This window comes from Haliotis asinina, chromosome 16, assembly GCF_037392515.1.
Source record: "Haliotis asinina isolate JCU_RB_2024 chromosome 16, JCU_Hal_asi_v2, whole genome shotgun sequence".
Lineage (NCBI taxonomy): Eukaryota > Metazoa > Mollusca > Gastropoda > Lepetellida > Haliotidae > Haliotis > Haliotis asinina.
The window spans coordinates 6927481-6947500 of NC_090295.1; the positions used below are offsets into that span (position 1 = coordinate 6927481).

General features: G+C 39.7%; 1 protein-coding gene across 1 annotated transcript in view; it reads right to left on the minus strand.

Annotated features, from left to right (window-relative positions):
* The window catches only part of LOC137267542 (H(+)/Cl(-) exchange transporter 6-like), an 89038-nt gene that overhangs the window by 67798 nt on the left and 1220 nt on the right, over positions 1-20020 (minus strand). Inside the window, exons 3-14 of the mRNA XM_067802020.1 lie at positions 19135-19203; positions 18699-18764; positions 18405-18471; positions 16600-16706; positions 14642-14768; positions 14398-14465; positions 10923-10984; positions 10262-10308; positions 8731-8816; positions 8395-8508; positions 7334-7503; positions 1102-1189 (exon numbers count right to left, since the gene is read on the minus strand). Coding sequence (XP_067658121.1) covers positions 1102-1189; positions 7334-7503; positions 8395-8508; positions 8731-8816; positions 10262-10308; positions 10923-10984; positions 14398-14465; positions 14642-14768; positions 16600-16706; positions 18405-18471; positions 18699-18764; positions 19135-19203 — 1071 coding nt within the window. The remainder of the gene's footprint in view (positions 1-1101; positions 1190-7333; positions 7504-8394; positions 8509-8730; positions 8817-10261; positions 10309-10922; positions 10985-14397; positions 14466-14641; positions 14769-16599; positions 16707-18404; positions 18472-18698; positions 18765-19134; positions 19204-20020) is intronic.

A 20020-nucleotide genomic window follows, 5' to 3' on the forward strand; every position in this document is an offset into this window, starting at 1 on the left:
GACGAAAACAATGATTCTGTTGAAAGCTACGACAACTTCTTAAAACAAAAATGCAAATATTAAAATTAAAGTTATAAGAGCAATGTCAGGCTATTACCTTCTTCGAGGAATATATCCATCAATATCCACAAAAACAAGTGATATATAATTTATCTGCAGATTTCCCAAGTGATGTGTCTTTTGACAGTCTAATATACGAAAACGTGATGTATCGTTTCGGGTTTTTCACATTGCTGTATAGTTTCATTGGTTACTCAGGATAGCACACCTGGCAACTAATTGCATAATGTAGAAGAATACTGCACAGACCCTCATTTCTAGACCTACTATTACGTCACGGAGACGCGCCGCTCTGATTGGTTGAAATTTCGTTTGCGGTTGAGAATTATGCACTGTTGACAAAAAAGTCGATTTAAGGTAATTAAAGATCGAAATGAGCAGTTGTAATGACAGGGTTTCATTTATAACGATGTCAGCAAGTGATTTTGCATTTGTATCCTATTAGAGTATATGTGACCTTAACACTGACTTATTTGTTAAATAGTTTTCTGAACGCGTTAAAGATTGTAACATCCAGTGTATATTTAGAGTACTATTCATGTGTAAAAAGTGTGTTTAACATGGAATCATATTTGCCAACTTTATATACATGTATGTGATACAGATTTAAGAAGACTTTTATCACTTTTAAGATTAGGTGAATTAAACATCACAAAGAATACAGGCAGAAGAAATAATATCCCAAGAAAATTAAGATTTTGTCCATTTTGTAAAAACATTTTAGAAGATGAGGTTCATTTCAAGTTTATTTGCCCACAATACAATGATTTACGAACAAGATATATGTTAAATATTGTCTGTAAAGATCCCAACTCTCTAATTCGCCTTCTCCAATGTGAAAACAGAAATTATTTATATATGTATGCAAAATATATTAAGGAAGCTTTGATGCGACGCAACGCAATATTATTGTAAGTGAATACAATGTATCATACATTGTACATGGGCCTGTGTGTGTATATATATGTGGTGAATCTGTTTAAGTTGCATGCTCTTTTCACGTCGGTGATGAACACTGTGTAAACAGAGAATTGGACTTACTGTTAAAGGGCTGCACTCCCCAAGCGTCATGGCGGCAGTAAATGCAACCGTTGTTGTTACCATGGCAACCAAGACAGCTTCAAGAATTCTAAATAGATGAGACAGTTTTCAGGCATGTGTCAGACAGTTAAGTACAATACCCTAATGGAAATATTTCCATGTAATTCAATTGCAATGCTGTCAAGATTTCTCACTATACAGACACAGACTGTCCCTTGAGGGAAAACACCACTGATAATAGCAAGACTTCAATACAATGCAAAATCATCTTTACACTTATTTACATAAATGGTAGAGACACTGAAAAATGTTGGTGGCTATAACCTATGGCTTGCCAAGGCGTCTCAGTTCCAAGCGTTAACAAGGTAGACGTACACGGTTGATACTTCGTCCAACCGTCTTCAGCATAGTGAAAAAGACAAATACTCCAAATGTCTGGTCAAGTTGGCTACCACTATCTTCAACTAACAAATACTCCAAATGTCTGGTCAAGTTGGCTACCACTATCTTCAGAAGACAAATGCTGTAATGTATGGTCAAATCGACTAACACTGTCTCCAGGAGACAAATACGCCTAATGTCTGGTCAAGTCGACTAACACTGTCTCCAGGAGACAAATACGCCTAATGTCTGGTCAAGTCGACTAACACTGTCTGACAGAGATGAACATTCCTAATGTCTGGTCTAGTCAGTTACCAAGCTATCTGAAGAAGTCTGCTCGACTAACACATTATGAAAAACATGAATATTCCTTATGTCTGGTCAAGTCGACTAACACAGTATGAAAAACATGAATATTCCTTATGTCTGGTCAAGTCGACTAACACATTATGAAAACGATGAATATTCCTTGTCTGGTCAAGTCGAATGCCACTATCTGAAAAAGATGAATATTCCTTATGTCTGGTCAAGTCGACTAACACAGTATGAAGAAATGAATACTAGTAATGTCTGCTCAAGTCGACTATCACATTATGAAGAAATGAATACTAGTATTGTCTGCTCAAGTCGACTATCACATTATGAAGAAATGAATACTAATAATGTCTGTTTAAGTCGACTGTCACGTTATGAAGAAATGAATACTAGTAATGTCTGCTCAAGTCGACTATCACATTATGAAGAAATGCATACTAGTAATGTCTGTTTAAGTCGACTGTCACATTATGAAGAAATGAATACTAGTAATGTCTGCTCAAGTCGACTATCACATTATGAAGACATGAATATTAGTAATGTCTGCTCAAGTCGACTAACACATTATGAAGAAATGAATACTAGTATTGTCTGCTCAAGTCGACTATCACATTATGAAGAAATGAATACTAGTAATGTCTGTTTAAGTCGACTGTCACATTATGAAGAAATGAATACTAGTAACGTCTGCTCAAGTCGACTATCACATTATGAAGACATGAATACTAGTAATGTCTGCTCAAGTCGACTATCACATTATGAAGAAATGAATACTAGTATTGTCTGCTCAAGTCGACTATCACATTATGAAGAATTGCATACTAGTAATGTCTGTTTAAGTCGACTGTCACATTATGAAGAAATGAATACTAGTAATGTCTGCTCAAGTCGACTATCACATTATGAAGACATGAATACTAGTAATGTCTGCTCAAGTCGACTATCACATTATGAAGAAATGAATACTAGTAATGTCTGCTCAAGTCGACTATCACATTATGAAGAAATGCATACTAGTAATGTCTGTTTAAGTCGACTGTCACATTATGAAGAAATGAATACTAGTAATGTCTGCTCAAGTCGACTATCACATTATGAAGACATGAATACTAGTAATGTCTGCTCAAGTCGACTATCACATTATGAAGAAATGAATACTAGTATTGTCTGCTCAAGTCGACTATCACATTATGAAGAAATGAATACTAGTAATGTCTGTTTAAGTCGACTATCACATTATGAAGAAATGAATACTAGTAATGTCTGCTCAAGTCGACTATCACATTATGAAGACACGAATACTAGTAATGTCTGCTCAAGTCGACTATCACATTATGGAGAAATGAATACTAGTAATGTCTGCTCAAGTCGACTTTCACATTATGAAAAACATGAATACTAGTAATGTCTGCTCAAGTCGACTATCACATTATGAAGAAATGAATACTAGTAATGTCTGCTCAAGTCGACTAACACATTATGAAGAAATGAATACTAGTAATGTCTGCTCAAGTCGACTATCACATTATGAAGAAATGAATACTAGTAATGTCTGCTCAAGTCGACTAAAACTGTCTCCAGGAGACAAATACGCCTAATGTCTGGTCAAGTCGACTAACACTGTCTGACAGAGATGAACATTCCTAATGTCTGGTCTAGTCAGTTACCAAGCTATCTGAAGAAGTCTGCTCGACTAACACATTATGAAAAACATGAATATTCCTTATGTCTGGTCAAGTCGACTAACACAGTATGAAAAACATGAATATTCCTTATGTCTGGTCAAGTCGACTAACACATTATGAAAACGATGAATATTCCTTGTCTGGTCAAGTCGAATGCCACTATCTGAAAAAGATGAATATTCCTTATGTCTGGTCAAGTCGACTAACACAGTATGAAGAAATGAATACTAGTAATGTCTGCTCAAGTCGACTATCACATTATGAAGAAATGAATACTAGTATTGTCTGCTCAAGTCGACTATCACATTATGAAGAAATGAATACTAATAATGTCTGTTTAAGTCGACTATCACATTATGAAGAAATGCATACTAGTAATGTCTGTTTAAGTCGACTGTCACGTTATGAAGAAATGAATACTAGTAATGTCTGCTCAAGTCGACTATCACATTATGAAGAAATGCATACTAGTAATGTCTGTTTAAGTCGACTGTCACATTATGAAGAAATGAATACTAGTAATGTCTGCTCAAGTCGACTATCACATTATGAAGACATGAATATTAGTAATGTCTGCTCAAGTCGACTAACACATTATGAAGAAATGAATACTAGTATTGTCTGCTCAAGTCGACTATCACATTATGAAGAAATGAATACTAGTAATGTCTGTTTAAGTCGACTGTCACATTATGAAGAAATGAATACTAGTAACGTCTGCTCAAGTCGACTATCACATTATGAAGACATGAATACTAGTAATGTCTGCTCAAGTCGACTATCACATTATGAAGAAATGAATACTAGTATTGTCTGCTCAAGTCGACTATCACATTATGAAGAATTGCATACTAGTAATGTCTGTTTAAGTCGACTGTCACATTATGAAGAAATGAATACTAGTAATGTCTGCTCAAGTCGACTATCACATTATGAAGACATGAATACTAGTAATGTCTGCTCAAGTCGACTATCACATTATGAAGAAATGAATACTAGTATTGTCTGCTCAAGTCGACTATCACATTATGAAGAAATGCATACTAGTAATGTCTGTTTAAGTCGACTGTCACATTATGAAGAAATGAATACTAGTAATGTCTGCTCAAGTCGACTTTCACATTATGAAGACATGAATACTAGTAATGTCTGCTCAAGTCGACTATCACATTATGAAGAAATGAATACTAGTATTGTCTGCTCAAGTCGACTATCACATTATGAAGAAATGCATACTAGTAATGTCTGTTTAAGTCGACTGTCACATTATGAAGAAATGAATACTAGTAATGTCTGCTCAAGTCGACTATCACATTATGAAGACACGAATACTAGTAATGTCTGCTCAAGTCGACTATCACATTATGGAGAAATGAATACTAGTAATGTCTGCTCAAGTCGACTTTCACATTATGAAGAAATTAGTACTAGTAATGTCTGCTCAAGTCGACTAACACATTATGAAGAAATGAATACTAGTAATGTCTGCTCAAGTCGACTAACACATTATGAAGAAATGAATACTAGTAATGTCTGCTCAAGTCGACTATCACATTATGAAGAAATGCATACTAGTAATGTCTGCTCAAGTCGACTAACACTGTCTCCAGGAGACAAATACGTCTAATGTCTGGTCAAGTCGACTAACACTGTCTCCAGGAGACAAATACGCCTAGTGTCTGATCAAGTCGACTAACACTGTCTCCAGGAGACAAATACGCCTAATGTATGGTCAAGTCGACTAACACTGTCTCCAGGAGACAAATACGTCTAATGTCTGGTCAAGTCGACTAACACTGTCTGACGGAGATGAACATTCCTAATATCTGGTCTAGTCAGTTACCAAGCTATCTGAAGAAGTCTGCTCGACTAACACATTATGAAAATCATGAATATTCCTTATGTCTGGTCAAGTCGACTAACACATTATGAAAACGATGAATATTCCTTATGTCTGGTCAAGTCGAATGCCACTATCTGCAAAAGATGAATATTTCTTATATCTGCTCAAGTCGACCAACACAGTATGAAGAAATGAATACTAGTAATGTCTGCTCAAGTCGATCAACATATTATGAAGAAATGAATACTAGTAATGTCTGCTCAAGTCGATCAACATATTATGAAGAAATTAGTACTAGTAATGTCTGCTCAAGTCAACGGACACATTATGGAGAAATGAATACTAGTAATGTCTGCTCAAGTCGACTAACACTTTATGAAGAACATGACTATTCCTAATGTCCGGTCACGTCTACTACCACTATCGAAAGAAGGTGAATGCTGCAAATGTTTGCTCAAATCGGCTACCACATTATGAAGAAATGAATATGTGGTCAAGTCATGTATCACACCGTCAAGAAGACGTTGTTACGAGGCAAAGTTATGTTTGTTAAAGTGAGTACGTGGGTAAATACAGAGAGAAGGCTTTTTCAAGAAAAAAGGCCTACATCAGTATGGTCGTGTTTATTGTATATTTATCTGTGAAATATTGTTTATGCCGCAAAAGAAACTGATATGTCGCTGATGTGACAAGGAAATGTCATACCTTCGATGCTGTTTCAGTCGGTATTGTGAAGGAAGAATGCAAGCATTCCGCAAAAACCCTACATCATATAGACCAGTTTTCCTTCCTCGATAAGTAACAGATGTATCTGTCCGAGCTGAAGCCTGCACAGCATGGACATATCAGTAGTGCCAGGTCAATGCATGAGATAAACATGATGTTTGACAAGAAAAGCCAAATACCCAGTTTTTGGCACATGATTGATAATGGCGCTGCTGCTTTTAGTGTTGTGTTGTAGATGGTGTCGTGGTAAATACATCGAGTCTGGAATATTAATATGGGATATACGTGGCACTGAGCCATTGTATAGATGCATCTAGACGAGACTGGCAAATAAGCAATGTGATTTTACTTTCCTGCAACACAAACCAAAATCCCAACCAAACAGATTGTGTTCTGTATGTAGAGAAGGTGGTACACACAGGCAGCATCAGGTAACAGGCTTATAGCAAGTGTTATGGTGTGTGTCATAATCTAACGCGATAGCCATTCAATAGTTATACGATGGTAATTCGAAACGTTGCAGGTTCTATAGATATTGCACTGGGTAATGTAAGACATCAACACAGCCAAGAAGAGCACGGTGTCTTGCAAGAGATGACACCACAATTCAGACAGATAACTTCATCTTCTGGGGAAACGTCAACTAGCGTATCAGTGCTGAGAAACTGACACACTGAACACGATCTGAGGAACGAGTACACGCGGGTTGTGAAGGTGATGTACGCGCGGGGATCACTGCCCTTCTTTTCCTGCTTTAGAGAATAACTGTCATTTAAAGAAAACATCTTTTTTTAAATATGAAACCTATCTTCCATGATGTCAGATCCAACTCGATACAGCCTTGATCTGATTGAAAGAAGTTTGGGTTCGTGATATCGGCTGATGTTTAATTTCTTAATGTATTCATTTCCTAACCACGTCGATTCGGAAATTCAACATATGTCATATTTGGGATTTCACTTTCTTAGTAAAGTACAAATTCTAGTACTTTTTTTTTTTTTTTTTTTTTCGGTTGAGTCCCATCCGGGATTCGAACCCGCACCCTCAGAGTCAGGCACCTAATCGCCAGCACACAAAGTCAGCCGCCTAGCCCGCTCAGCCACCGCGACTTCCACAGACATATGTTGCATTTGACCACTTTCTAAATGGCATCGTGTAATCATAGATTCGGAAATTGTGTAACAAAACAACATAATAATATATATAAATAATTTTGATTGTGAACGATTGTGTGTTTTAGGCGACACTCTTGTGTGAATAGATATGTAGAACAGGTACATACTTGAATAGTTTATGCTTGGTGTGGCAGTATTTTATTCTGTGAACAGTCAGGGCTTTGTTGAAGACGTTGAAGAGCGCACCAAGAAGTCCTCCAACAAACCCCATCACAATGAATATAAGCAGGTCTACGGCGTTCCACAGATGGCATGCCTCACTTTGTTCGCTTTGGCACTGTGCGAAATGAACATATCTTTCACTACATTCGTCTCTGTAATAAAACGGGTGTCGTGGTTTGGCTTACGTTCGATTCCAAGGCTTTTAGCTATATCCACAGTTCCACAGACAATTGTTCACAAGCAGTCTGACAAAAGTACTATTCAAATTACGTAAAAAATCTGATTGAGTTTAATTTTACACCGCTATCAGTTATATTCCAGCTATAGGGCGGCGGTCTGAAAATTTTCAGCAAACTAATTGTTCTGACTACCCGATTCCGTTAGTCGCCTCTTACGACAGGCATGGGTTACTGAAAATCGGATCTTCACGGGTTAAAACCTCATTCAAGCTATGACATGCTTCACTCAATATTCACAAATCCGATGTGGCTGATATTACATCCCATCTGGCAATCTGAAACAATTCAGTTCAATTTTGTTCAACACCTCTGACAACGGAATATGTTGCTTTATGAAATTAACCATCCATCATCCCGCACTGAAAACACACTACAGTCCTACAACAACAAAAGCTTATGACGCTCTAGTGGGTGCCAATAACACGTAAATGTCCACAGGTCCATATGCACGTTAAAACTCACTGGACAGTGAACCAGTGGATGTTCTTAATTATGTTTGCTTTGCAACATAGCTATCCTAATATTTCTGTTTTGCTAGGGAAAACACACTGTTTTATTCAACACCTGAGCAATCTTACAGAAACGTCTCGAGAGAAAATTAAAGCGAAGTCAGTCTCTGCTTTGCGTTGACAATTGTGTTTCTTTCTTGTAAATCGAGACGGATGAGCAATGGTGTGGCAAGTTCAATTCTTTTATTGTTTTGTTTAAAGCTTCGTATGAAATGCCTGAATCGTCGTGAAGTGTCATGTTTGTTATAACTTACTTACTTTGAACTCTCCGAAGTTGATGAGTCCCGGTAAATAGAAGTACCCCCAGTCTCTACTGTCAAGACCAGACAGAAAGAAGTTGAGCGAGAACGTGGCCGCCATTGAACAGAAGAACTAAAGAAGACAAAGAAGTCATAGTGAACACCAACAGTGACACAAAACATAATTACGAAATATTTAGTCAATACGAAAAAAAGAAATATCATATGACACGATGTTCATCTCATTCTTTTAATGTGTTATTCTTTTCAGCATCTCAGTCGAATTTTCGACATCACGTCTTTGTCTAAGGCTAAGTCCCTATGGAACATCAAAGGCGATGGGATGTGATGTTACCGTCCTCCACGTCAGTTTCTGGTTCCAGAACGAACATCCCTCCTCCAGACTGAACAGAACGCCTCCAATAGGGGCCCCGAAAGCAGCTTATGAGAAACGAAAACCGTATGTTAATTATTTCGAGTGAGTGAGTGAATGAGTGAGTTTAGCTTTACGCCGCACTCAGCAATATTCCAGCTATATGGCGGCGGACTGTAAATAATCGATTCTGGACCAGACAATCCAGTGATCAACAGCAGGAGCATCGATCTGTGCAACTGGGAACCCATGACATGAGTCATCCAAGTCAGCGGGCCTGACCACCCGATCGAGTTAGCCGCCTCTTACGACAAACATAGCAGCATTATTTCGAACTGTAACATACAGATGTTTCATGGTAGTTCAGTGATAACGAGCAGTTGTCACTCATTTCAGACTCGAAACATATCTAATCAGTTCGTCTCTTCTTCTCATTGCCGTGAGAATCGACAACGTCTTGCTCAAGCATCGACCCGTCGTCTCGGCAACGTGTTCACGGACCGATAATACACAACTCTTTGTTTTATAGATAGGATACTATTCAGTCACGGCATTCAGCTGTCACAGCTTACGACATGGTGCACCCTCAGTCTTGCTACAGTATCCCATGTGCTACATCCTCCCATCTGTCACATCTCCTACAGAATAAACCTTGTCTTTCTTGCCAACCCAACTGATCATCCTTTCTGCTTTCATCCGCCACGCCAATGATACATCCTGTTATCCGTCATATCAGCTCCTTGCCACATCCTAAACCTTCAGAAACACCGTCAATAGGTAGCACTTTAATATCTACGTCACTTGTTATCCTGCCTCAGCGTCTTCCTGCCTCGGCTTATTGTCACACCATCCCACCTGCAACATTACTGTCACACCATCCTACTAGCAACATAACAGTCAACCCATCTTACCTGCAACATTACTGTCACACCACCCTACTAGCAACATAACAGTCAACCCATCTTACCTGCAACATTACTGTCACACCATCCAACTTGCACCATTACAGACATACTATCCTACTTGCAACTTTACTGTCACCCCATCCTAGTTGCAACATTACTGTCACACCATCCTACCTGCAACATCACTGTCGTACAATCAGCAACGTTATTGTCGTACCATCCTGCTTGCAACATTACCGTCATACCCTCCTACGTGCAACATTAATGTCATACCATCGTACCTGCAGCATTACTATAATGCCTAGCTGTCACACACCCCACCTACCACACCATCCTATCTGCCACATCATCCTACCTGTCACACCATCCTACCTAACACACAACCCTACCTGCCACACCAATCTTCCTATCACACCACACTACCTGACACACCATCCTACCTACCATATCATCCTACCTGACACACACTACTACCTGCCAAACCATCCTAACTGACATACCACCCTACCTGACACACTACCCTACCTGACACGCCACCCTACCAGCCACACCGCCCTACCTGCCACGCTCCCTATCTGCAACACCTCCTATCTGCCACACCATCCTACCTGCCACACCCGCCGCCGCTCCTCCCGATACAAAGTCTCTTTTATCTCTGTAAAAGAAAGATGCTGGTGATGATCCGTTCAGTTGATTCCGAAACAGTACTGTTAATTAATATCCGAAAAAAACAGTTCCTCGCCCTGAAATTGCTGCAATTTTGTAAAAGGAAGCGTAAAACTAGACTCAATCACTTACTAATAATAGAAACATATTAGCAACAGACATATTACTTATGTCACCTCTGTTGTTGTGTTTTAACACACGTAACTTTCACTCTGATCTTACTGCGACCACAAAACCAGAGTGTACCTGTATCTGAGTCTGTCTTGAGTGTTGAAGGAGCAATTCCTTGGGGTGGGATTGGAATGTTAGCTATAATCTTGGCGACCTCAAAAGCTGTAAATGTACGACATACCAACGTGTTGACTTCGTGCTGCGCGTTTAGAGAATACCGTCTGAAGGATGATGTTGCGACCATCTGTTCCCTACTGGAACATGATATCAGCGTTACTGTATATGGCAGAGTAGGAACAATGAACTGGGCGTGTGATGTCTCATCTGTCAGTCCTGTGTGTGATATCTCATCTGCCAGTACTGAGCCTGATATCTTACCCGACAGTCCTGAGTGTAATATCTCACCTGTGAGTCCTGAGTGTGATATCTCACCTGTCAGTCCTGAAGAACGCATACTTTCTGATGTTAATTTTCCGAAAGGCAAGACTCTGAAACTGAAGAACAAAGAAATTATGTATAATAGAATGTACGTTTGACGTGTATGACAAACAAAATTGTGTTTCTAGTTATCCTTTGTATCATAACTGGTGCATTTCAAACACGGTATATATAATACAACTAAAAATATATCATTATATTATAATGATTACATTTATATAATTATAAGTTATTGCAAACAGTTATCTTATTCTACGTTGTATAAAGAAATACAGTTACCTAATTCAAGCTAAAAATTATTTGTCACTTTATGAATGTAACTTCTGTTCTCCATATGTATCATCTGACAATGATGTGTGAATGAATCAGTGAATGAACGAGTTTAGTTTTACGCCGCACTCAGCAATATTCTAGCTATATGGCGTCGGTCTTAACAAAGGCATCTGGACCAGACAATCCAGGGATCAACAGCATGAACATCGATCTACGCAACTGAGATGAACGATGGCATGTGTCAACCCAGTCTCCGATTCCCTTAGGCTGACCATTTCTTTGATTTCAGTCTCACAGAACCTTGTTTCAGTCGTATGAGATAATTACTGCTAAAACCGACATTTCACCACACACAGTGTGTGTGTCTGTGTGTGTGTCTCTGTGTGGGTCTGTGTATGTGTGTGTGTGTGCAACTATCTACAGAACGAAGGACAAGAAGTGAGGTTATGGGGTATCGAAATACGGCACAGGAGTGTATTTAACTGACTTTCACTTTTCCAAAGTCATATACGTAAACAGCATACGGACAAGCACGTATATATATCTTGACTTTTAGATAGATCCAATTTCCTTTCCAAAAGACAACAGTCTCTACAGTGTTAGGTGTTATTTTCTCATGTGTCAAGACGATACACCGAGGAGACAAGAAAATTAACGAAACACCAGTCGATACTTTTACAAATAACAAAGGTATTAAATACACCTACAGGTAATAGTTTCATCGCAATTCTAGCAGTATTTTGAGAATATACGGAAACTTTTAACTTTACATGTAACACTTCTTGATTACAGATGATGTCTCTTGTGCTTAATAGCGACGTGCAACATTAATGTCAGTTTACTTTAGGTTCATAACGACATAAGAATCTACTTTGAACCGTCGCTTTATGCAATAAACATGGGGTGTTCATCCGTAGAATTATAAGCTTCGTTATTCGCAGTGCGATTATATTACACCTGAGATACACACAATATCTGACCTGACTGGTTGTTCAACTGCTAAGGTTCATGGCCATACAAACATCATACCTACATTCGCAGACAAATATTCCTTCTTCCGGAGATGAAACAAGAATACGTAGTGCGGAATCAATTCCTGCTTCCTCCTCCCCCCCCCCCCCCCCCCCAAATAAAAAAAAAGCAACGGTATTTTCATGTTCAGAAAAGGACCAATACATATCGATTACCTAGCACTTGGATTGACCATGAGAATGTTATACGTATACAAAGGGTTGCGAAAGTCTATCCAGAGAAGTGTCACATGTTGTTCACCTCCCAGGCTTTACTTCCCATTGAAGTTAAAACTGGAAGTCATTTAATGATTAGCATAGACAGTGTGAGGAGTTTCAAGACTTAAAGCACGCCATCTAAAGCATTGTCTTATCTCATCAGTCATTATTTCATCGTTGTACTACATCATTCATCACTGCATCGTTTCATGCTATAAATCCGCACCACTCCCTCGTATATCGCAGGACATCTTTCATCATCGTAGAACTCGTCACTCTGGACATTGTTTCATCGATGTATCACTCGTCACTCCATTGTTTCAGCGTCACCATGGCATCGTTTCACCGTCGTATCACTCATCATTCATTGCATCACACAGTCTTGTCATCGCACCACTCCTTCATTTCATCGCATCACCCGATCATGTCATAGCATCACTCCTCCCCTTTATTGAATCATTCAAATGTTTCATCGCATCACTCCATCGTTTTATCAAAACATTCAAATGTTTAGCCGTATCACGCAATCGTTTCATTGCACCACTCCTCCCCTTTATTGAATCATTCAAATGTTTCATCGAATCACCCAGTCGATTGATTGCATCACCCCTTTGGTTTAAAGCATCACTTAAATGTTTCTTAGCGTCATTCCATCTTGCCGATTCATTCAAATGTTCCATCGCATCACCCAATCGTTCCATTGCATCAATGCATCGTTTTATCGAATCATTCAAATGTTTCATAGCATGACTCCATCCTGTCATCGCATCACTCGTACAGCCCATACTTGAGTGTTATCTCACAGTTCATACTTGTAGTGGCATCCACTGTATTCTATTTTCTGTATCATCCAAGCGTGTAGATTTTTCGTCATACAATCCACTGTTTCGAGATCAATCATTCAATCATGCCAGCAATCTCATCAGTCTATTGTTTTGTTTTATAAGCCCACTGTTTCATCGCATCAACCCATTCTCTCATCGCATCAGTCTATTGTTTTGTTTTATAAGCCCACTGTTTCATCGCATCAACCCATTCTCTCATCGCATCAGTCTATTGTTTTGTTTTATAAGCCCACTGTTTCATCGCATCAACCCTCTCTCTGATCGCATCAGTCTATTGTTTTGTTTTATAAGCCCACTGTTTCATCGCATCAACCCTCTCTCTCATCGCATCAGTCTATTGTTTCGTCTTATCAGCCCATTGTTTCATCGAATGAGTCTGTTGTTTCATCGCATCAGCCCACCGTTTCATCACTCTCCGGTTCCTCATACATTGCTTTATGGCCGCTCTTAGTCTTTTCGTTATGCCTCAATATAGCTCCATCGCGCACACAAAACCAGGAGCTTAAATGGTAGTAATTCACGCCTTTCATGCGTGTGCGATGTTACGAGATGTTCCATAGATGCATGAAGGTATGTGATATTCATGTAGTGTATGTACATCAACGAGATTATTGAAGCTTCAAAGTTTTAAGAAACATTTGAATTGGTTCAAATTAATTATTAATAAAAGATATTCCTAAATACAAGAGATACACAAATTACTTGATGATACGAGATAATAACTCTTCAACATACTAAATGCCAAGTGCATTTTACATCTTATCAATGGCAGATTATGTACAGATGCTTCCACACAGGTAGCAATAGTACAGTTTCAACAACATGGCGACCACTGGACAGAGAAGATCATGACGATGTGAAACCACGCCTCTTTCCTGAAATAGACTATATACCACCACATAAAGACTCAAATCAATCGTAGGGATTAGCGCTAAAGACTAAACAAACAGTAACATTTGCAGCTCAACACCAAGACGACACTTGTCGTTGGACCAGACGACAGATGTGTCTAAACATTTATGAATCTCGAGGAGCAATTGTTTTTGTGAGTTCTAGTTCTGACGTTGAAATAAAGCGCTTGTGATTTCTGAAAGCAAGTACCTGTCTATGGGGTTGACCCACCTGTGGAACCCCCGCTCCTATGATAGCACCACTGTGAATCATCGGCCCTTCCTTTCCAACAAACAGACCTGAAAGAACACAAAATATTGAAGCAAACCAATGACTACTTCAAGTTTTGCATTCATGAGTAAATATAACACATATGATAACACAAAATAGTTTATACTTTCTCACGGTGGTATGCTGTATTTACATTTTTTAGGAGTCTGGTGATTTTAGGCTCCGAGGACAAAGATTAATCTACCTCCTGCTACACTGAAGAGGACCCCTATAGACTTGGCGAGCAGAGTGAAGAACCTTGCAACACGTGGGACCTTGATGCCATTCAGATAACACTTGATCTCGGGTATACCAGACCCTCCTGCAACGGGCTGCAATAGATAGCGTTTGGTGAGACAGCTGTAACAAATTCCCTTTCTACCCCTATCACATGAGCTTTACATTATCCACGTATCACTCACTCCATTAAGGCTGCACGAATAACAAGCTTCCCTTTCCTACAAAACAAATACACATACGATTTGGTCTCAGGTGCACTAGACTTTTTTTCCTACAATGACTGTAAACCGTCAGGTACATCTTGGGCTCAGGAGCGCTAACCTAATGCCTTCTTCCATGCAGTGTCCAAAACCCTTCACACACATCTTGTTCTGGGGTGCACTAGAATATCGCTTTCTTCCATGGTCCAAAAACCTTCACATACATCTTGGTCTCGGATGCACTAAATATAACGCTTTCTTCCGTGCAATGTCCAAAAACCTACACATACATCTTGGTCTGGGGTGCACCAGAATAACGCTTTATTCATTCTTCAACAGCTTAGAGAAACACTTCATCTTCGACATACCTTCATTAGCAAGGGATGTAGTATTCGGGTATTATTTTTTGTATATAAAATTGAACTAAGTACATTACAAAGACACCTTTGTCTCAACAAATTCGGACCTTAAACATTGCAGATCATAGCACAAGTACCAATAGAAATAACAATGTTAAAAACGAACAACTCTGATCAGTGAAGTACCTCTTCTCGTGCCGGATACCCCGTTAACTATGTGTTTGGATGCCAAACAAAAGCGTCTTGTCCCAATTTTACATACTACATATATCCATCAACATGTTGACATACATTTGTCTTGCATTTGTCGTGGGACCGTAGTCATTCAAACGGAACTGGAACAGTTAATATGTTTGATGCGTTGTCTTTACATGATCACGCGTTCTTGACAAGACATTATTCTTAATACAAACCCAGATATAAGATAGTAAATCATCACTATAACGTCTCCCAGGTAAAATATCATAAAAGTGTATGTCACGATTTAAGTGTTCTGTTTCACTTCCACTTAAACATCTCCATAACGCATGGGCAGTTTTTGTGACATTTGTCTCTCGAGATAGACGCATAGATCTCTGCTAATGCACGCTTTTCTGATGCAATTAGAGTCAATGAATGTTCTCTGAAAAACAACATTCAGTGACATCGAAACATCACAGTAGGCCATGGAAACACGGCCTTGGAATATGTCAGCTGAAAGTGGACACGTGCTGAAACAATATTCATTAGTTCACGCTTCAGCGTGTTTTGTTAAACATTACGTTCACAATGCAGTGTTCTAACGATCTCTGCATTTTTGTCCTTTGATGAAGTGGAGATTATTGTCAAGGGCTTTCGAGAAGTGTACTCTGAGAGTTGTGGCAATCGACACTGCTTCAGATCCGTCGGACAAATCAAACACAGTATGATCGGCGTGCTAGTGCTGACCACATGTCGATGAGTTTAAATGAGTACGCTGTTAAGTCAGCATGATCTCTTCTAATAGTCAATCGAACAAAAGGTGTATGATTATATTGTCAATATTGAAATTCTATAACTACTCGTTCCGGCATGATCCGGGGGATCACAGCTTTCCTGTTTGAAAAATGATAGTAATAAAAATAATATTTATGCGAGTGTGCTCGTGCGTGCTTCCGTGAGCGTGTACACTTGTGTTTGTTTGTATGTTTGTATGTTTGGTGTCAGGTGCAGTTCCTTCTCAGCAATAAATGTGCTAACATATGTCATATTTGGGATTAACTATGCTAGTTTAAATAGCTTTGGTCAGGGATCGACCACTCGATTGCTTGAACAGGGTGAAAGTTTGTATTTTGGTCAGGTACACAGGTAAACAGATATATAACCGAGAGGGTGTGAATGCATACCTCATACACTGTCAGACAAGCGGCGATGATGACGAAGCTCACGTTGAACAGCAGCAAGAACAGGAGAGACTCCACCAGACACCCGTCTTTAGAACACCTCAGTATAGCTGGCTTATCAAGGCACAGAACGCTTCAACACGACATTAATACGTGGCTCGTTACATTATCATGTCGCGACTGTCCAGGTACTTCTTTCAACTCAAATGAGTTCATTTGTCCCCCATGTTTCTATCCGTATGAACGTCCATTCCCAATTCTTAATTCCGTGTAGAGTATATAGCTGCCTATGGGATGGACGAAGACGTCATCACCCCCACCCACACCAACCCACCGAATACTCCCACACCCACCCATCCAACCAGCCATCACCCTACTCCCATCCCCGCCCAAACACCCAATCACCCCCTACCCCAACCCGGACACATACCGGGTACCCACTAAATGCTGGGTCAACATAGACTGAATCATTGGACCAGGGTGACACCACAAGTTTTGACACTCGTCTGTGTCTGCTTCGTATTATCATGAACACTGGCCCCTGTGATAAGCGAACTCAACACCTGATGCTTCAGACTTAAGGACACCCTGCTCATCCACATTCTAACTACTCGCCAACTAGCTATTACATACTTGCTGGACTAGGGACCATTGTTGGCTCAGGGAAATAAAACATATACTGGCGTCTCCTATTTTCGTGCTACTTACGGATATCGGCTGAAAAAAATTATACAAACAGTTCTTTTTGTATGTATGCTTGTTGTTTTTAAATTAACAGATTCCCCCTCTAACATCTGCATCTATCAACTGCTTGATCCATCAGGTGTATTATCGCACTTGAGCTCGATGCATGGTCGCCCTCTGCTGACTTTTCGAGGCGTCTCCCATTCTCTCGGCATAACGAGAAAGTAACGTTATTAGGTGTAAAGAAGGAGAATCTTGTCGGAAAGGGCGGGGGAAATTTCCGATTTTTCCAAGTTGGTTAAAACACACAAATATTCGTTACATTGTCACATTTTGATAATTCCTAGACTTGGGCCACTTCCTAATTACCTGTCAATGATGTAACCAACCGATAAGTATCAAGCATTGGCGATCTCGGCAGAAAATGTGTTCACCGCGAGAATAGGAGACAGTCCCATATATGAAAAACGCAAAATACCTTTTCTCTTGCTAAAGTATCTTGTGTATACGTAACATATCTGACTTAAAAAAGGGCATGGCCAATATTACTATTATCCTGTATCTTTGTGCGACCGATTATATAACAAAATATGGAACCCTGGGTCCACTGGCACACTAACAACACCTTCCTAATACTATCTACCTGTGAGATCTGGTAACGATCTCTCGAAACAAACTTACGTTTTCAGTCACCTTTAAAACTTTCTTTGACAATTGAAACAATTGATTTTGAAATCAGCTGCATTTTTAGAATAAAAATTCCAAAACAACTAAAGCAATCTATCCAACAAACTAAAACTGTCGGATATGTTTGTGTTTGATATCAACTTCACTTCATTCTGGGAAATGCATTTTCCTGCGTTTTCTCAAAATTCTCAAAAGTCTCGAGAAATCTGGTCTGAGTGTTAGTGTGAACTTTCAGTAAGGGAGACAACTATAACTCCACTTTCACGCCACATTTCTATATCACTTCAATAGTGGTGATCACAATCAGGGCAATCCTGGGATTCGAACCTGGGAACATGTCAGGACTAAGGTACACCTTACATGTGGGCCGTCACGTAGATAACCCATATCGCTACATAAACACAATTTGCAGTGGCCTAGTTGAAATTGACGGATACACACATCGATCGTGTTGAACTTCCATCCAGACAGCAGTTTGACAATACTGTCAATATACAGTGCAACCTGAAAATACAATAAGACGGCGTATGTAGAACGCCTAATATACATAGCTTGTCAGAAGTAATTCTATCGGGAACGCAAGGCCACATACTATTATCCGTGAAGGTTAGTTAGTTAGTTAGTTAGTTAGTTAGTTAGTTAGTTAGTTAGTTAGTTAGTTAGTTGGTTAGTTATATGCAACTTATACTTTTTAAAATCCTGTATTTGCAAGTTGTTGTAAACCTACCCACCATTCCAGTTAGAAGTCCAACCATAAAGGTAATAATCCATTTTACAGCCTCGATCTTGTTGTCAGACTGAAAAAATAAACCTCTGTGGTATTCGCGTGATAAACTTTATATCTTTATGTGTTGGCAGTGAAATGTTTTAGGTTATCAGGCGACAAGGTGTACAAATATCAGCTTCTCTGCTCTCACCCCAACACCCTAACCTGCTCTCTCCCCGACACCCTAACCTGTCCCCACCCCAACACCCTTCCCAGTTCTCACGTCCAGCTGATCACTGAATTGTCTGGTCCAGACTCGATTCTTTAGACACCGCTGACGTATAGTTGTGAAATTTCTGAGTGAGCAGCAAAACGAAACTCACACTCACTCACTTTATGCATCAAAACAGATTACCAACGCACTAGTTATGTGTGTTAGAGATGGCGTCTCTGTCACTCACGTGTTCCTGATATTGTTTCTTCAGAAGCTCCTCGTAAGGTTCATTAAAACACCTGTCGTAATCCAGACTCTGGAAAATCATGATACAGTAGACATTAACAGAAGGTCAAATTCTAACAAGTAACACATCGTAATCCCCAGCAAATAAAACGTATCGCATGGACCCGCTAACACATAATGTTCGAGTGGTCCGACTTGGTTGAATGTGGCAGTTCAGGACGTGGTTTCGCTAATCAAGACCCGAGTCTTTACTACCTGTGAAGGTCCGGGGTAGAACAGGCCTTCAGCAACCCATGCTTGTCACACAAGAAAACAGTGCTTGTTGTCAGAGGCGACTAACGGGATCGGGTGGTCAGGCTCGCCTACTTGGTTGACACATTTCATCGGTTCCCAATTGCGCACATCGATGGTCATGTTGTTGATCACGGGATTGTCTGCTCCAGACTCGATTATTTACATACCACATAGCTGGACTATTGCTGGGTGCGGCACAAAACACAACTCACTCACTGCGAGTCGATACATTAACAGTTACATAGCTGACTGCAGAAATAAAACAACCCCTAGAAATCCCGCCACCTGATCCTCATTGTCACACTACTTGACCAAAGCGCACATACAATCATACAAGTCACACACGCAGAGTGACCAGTGGAGACCGTCACTGGACATGTACCGACCATGGACAACAAAGCTGTGTCTGAGTGAGTGATTTGATCAAACGTTGCTTTGAACAATGTTCCACTTGTGCCATGGAGTGCAAGAAATATCGACGTACTCCGTGTTGTAGACATGTACCCCTTGTTGAAACAATCAAGCAGGTGTTGCTGTCCAACTTAGAAACACAATCGGGGCGAACTGGTTTTAAATCTACTATCGCATGTGTT